The 2,674-nt window shown below is 30.0% G+C and overlaps 1 protein-coding gene across 1 annotated transcript; it reads left to right on the plus strand.

Annotated features, from left to right (window-relative positions):
• The first annotated feature begins 857 nt into the window (after window positions 1–857).
• LOC106751223 lies at window positions 858–2,651 on the plus strand. The gene is made up of 5 exons (XM_014632061.1): window positions 858–922; window positions 1,298–1,379; window positions 1,535–1,584; window positions 2,084–2,204; window positions 2,557–2,651. The coding sequence occupies exons 1-5, from the start codon at window positions 884–886 to the stop codon at window positions 2,643–2,645; spliced, it is 381 nt and encodes a 126-aa protein (XP_014487547.1). The 5' UTR covers window positions 858–883; the 3' UTR covers window positions 2,646–2,651.
• Window positions 2,652–2,674: the final 23 nt, after the last annotated feature.

Below are 2,674 nucleotides of genomic sequence, written 5' to 3' on the forward strand. Positions count from 1 at the left end.
TATCGCGATTGTTGATTTGCAAAATGATAAAAAAATTTGTTTGGACAACGGAAAGATTTGTTGAAAATATTAATTGAGATTTGCTATATATGTGAACAGCAAAATAATTTGGCTCTGCCAACTAAATTTTATTACTGTCGTAACCAGCGACAGTAATCTTGCTACAAGAGCAAAATTATTTTTGCATTACTGTTGCAACCAGCGACAGTAATCTTACTACAAGAGCAAAATTAACCCTTTGCACTCCGCTGTCTCCGTAGCGGCGACATGGTTATTTTGCTGCCTCGGCACTTTAAGAAATTTTAAGTCCTAAAATTTATGTTTTTCTTTTATAATATAAGTTAGAATATGTTTTGTTATAAAATAGCTAAGAAATAAAAATTTTGTTTTATTGAAACGACTCTATTTTTCTTCTACATCATAGGTATGTACTTGGAACTAATAGCCTCTATGCATTACTAGGCTGGAGTGCAAAGGGTTAATTTTTCCGTGAAACAAATACTTTTGTTGTCAGCATATTAAGAAGTAACTAAAATAATATAAAAAATAACTAAAATAAATTTGCAGTTTCAGCAAAACTTAATTTCTCCGTGCGAATTCTTTTAACATTGGGGATAGAAAGGCTTATATAAAACAGCGATTTATAAACGATTAAATAAAATACGTTATCATTGTTCACTCGTTTCCGCTATTTCATCATTACTGCGCAATATTCGCTCATTTGCCTTAATGTAAATCAAATGGAATATAATACATAATGCAATTTTTAATGCTACTTAGTGATGCTTGCGTGACTAAGAATTTGCTATAAAAGCGCGGTGGCACTTTCCACAAGAAATAGTCATCATTATCTGGGTCATGCGAGAAACCTGAGAAGACCATTATGAAGACAGTCGTAATTCTGATTGTACTGATCGCTACGGTGAGTACTGTATAAAAAATTTTCTCAAGCTACGTATCAAAAGTCTATACTCGCACTATTTCGATTTTTCTATATTAAATTACAGAATTTGTTTCTACATTGTTTCACGTTTCATTGTTTCAAATATAGCTGTGAATCGATATTTAAACGTATCCGAAATAACACGAAATTTGATTTTGTACTTAAGTCGTAATGTAATAGGTTCTGTTTTTAATAATCACATGTTTATAAAATATTTTCTCTTTGAAGTGTAAAATAACTTATTTTCCTATAGTTTGCTATTTCTTACAACTAGCAAATTTGCAACGTTTGATAACGTTTCGGAAGGAAAGAATTTTTATGTATTTTAGAGTAATTAATTCTTTTGAATTTTAGGGAGTGGTTTACGCCAAAAACGAACATGCACGAAGATGGAGACAACATTATGAAGAATGTGCTCAAATGTTTGATGTGGAAGGTGAGTATAATAATTACGGAAGAAATAATATGAAAAATAATATTATTCTGCCCTGTAAGAATAATTTCCTTACCGAGAAGCATGAAATAGTTTGTTGGAAATAATATTATATTAATGTCTGTCTAAAACTAAATTTTTCTCTTTTTTCGTCTCAGTTGACGTCCGAATCGATTTAATCCTATGCGCGGCAATCAAGGATGGTGGAGTAAGTATATTTCAGTTAGTTAAGAATTCCGATTCAATTTTGAATTTAATTTAACTTCAACACCTTCAGTAAAAACAAATTATTCATCAAGTAATCACCATCATTGTGTATATCTGCAAAAGTAATCCTGTATTCTGAAATACGAAACGTCCAGGATGTATATAAAATATTCGGTTTGACTTCTAGATTAGTGCCGTCGATTTCGTAAATTTGTTTTTTACGTTTCACGAGAAACATATCATTATCCCAGGAGCCAAGCCGAGTAAACTTCTATTGTAAATGATGATCGATTTATTGTCTAAAGAGGGTCAAAAATCAATACAAATTTTTAATTTTAAGTAAAATAAGATAACGATAAAAATACTGTTTTATAGCAATGCGAATTGTAAATTTTAAAATTGTGAAGAATCAAAATCAAATTGTTCCGATATATTGCACAAAGTCAATTTGTAGATTGCAAATGTAGATATTAAGAGGATATTAATCATGAAATTTTTAGTATCTGTATACAAATGGCGCATACAGTCCGGAAACACTTTTAAGGAGAATACCAATGTTCGTTTCCGATCCAGTCAAATTGCAACAAGCATATCAAATATTTTACAAATGCAATAATGAAGGTAACCGATTTCATTATTTGACGTCTATTTACTATTTACAATCTCTTGAGATACACTCTTGAGATACACTCTTGAGATACACTCTACATTATTTCTATATTATCGAAGACCATAATTAAAAAACATAATTATACGGATTTTGAATGTGTAAAGAAATGTTTATTATATTACAGATTAAATAATTTTCCTGTGTTTGCAAGTTAATTCCTTTTATCTTATCACAAAAACTATACTGACACAACTAAAAATTCCATATATATGATATTTATAAGCAGCATATATATTCTATTTGAATTTGTTCTATCTGAATTCTGTCTGAAAGTTTATCATCCGCTTTTTATTTTAATTACAGCAACTCAATCCGGAGAAGATGGTTTATGGAAATCAATACAATTTCTACTCTGCGGTAAATCAATGATAACACTCATTGATGCAGAATGAATACAAAGTGAAAGTGCATGAAAGAAGAT

The sequence above is a fragment of the Dinoponera quadriceps genome, unplaced genomic scaffold (genome assembly GCF_001313825.1).
Source record: "Dinoponera quadriceps isolate SergipeBrazil2010 unplaced genomic scaffold, ASM131382v1 scaffold9964, whole genome shotgun sequence".
NCBI classification, from domain to species: Eukaryota; Metazoa; Arthropoda; class Insecta; order Hymenoptera; family Formicidae; genus Dinoponera; species Dinoponera quadriceps.

Coding starts and splice junctions, on each gene's coding strand:
- LOC106751223 (XM_014632061.1), top strand. CDS start 884: ATGAAGACAGTCGTAATTCTGATTGTACTGATCGCTACG. Junction 1,380..1,534: donor TCAAATGTTTGATGTGGAAG/GTGAGTATAATA, acceptor TTTTCGTCTCAG/TTGACGTCCGAATCGATTTA. Junction 2,205..2,556: donor TTACAAATGCAATAATGAAG/GTAACCGATTTC, acceptor TTTTAATTACAG/CAACTCAATCCGGAGAAGAT.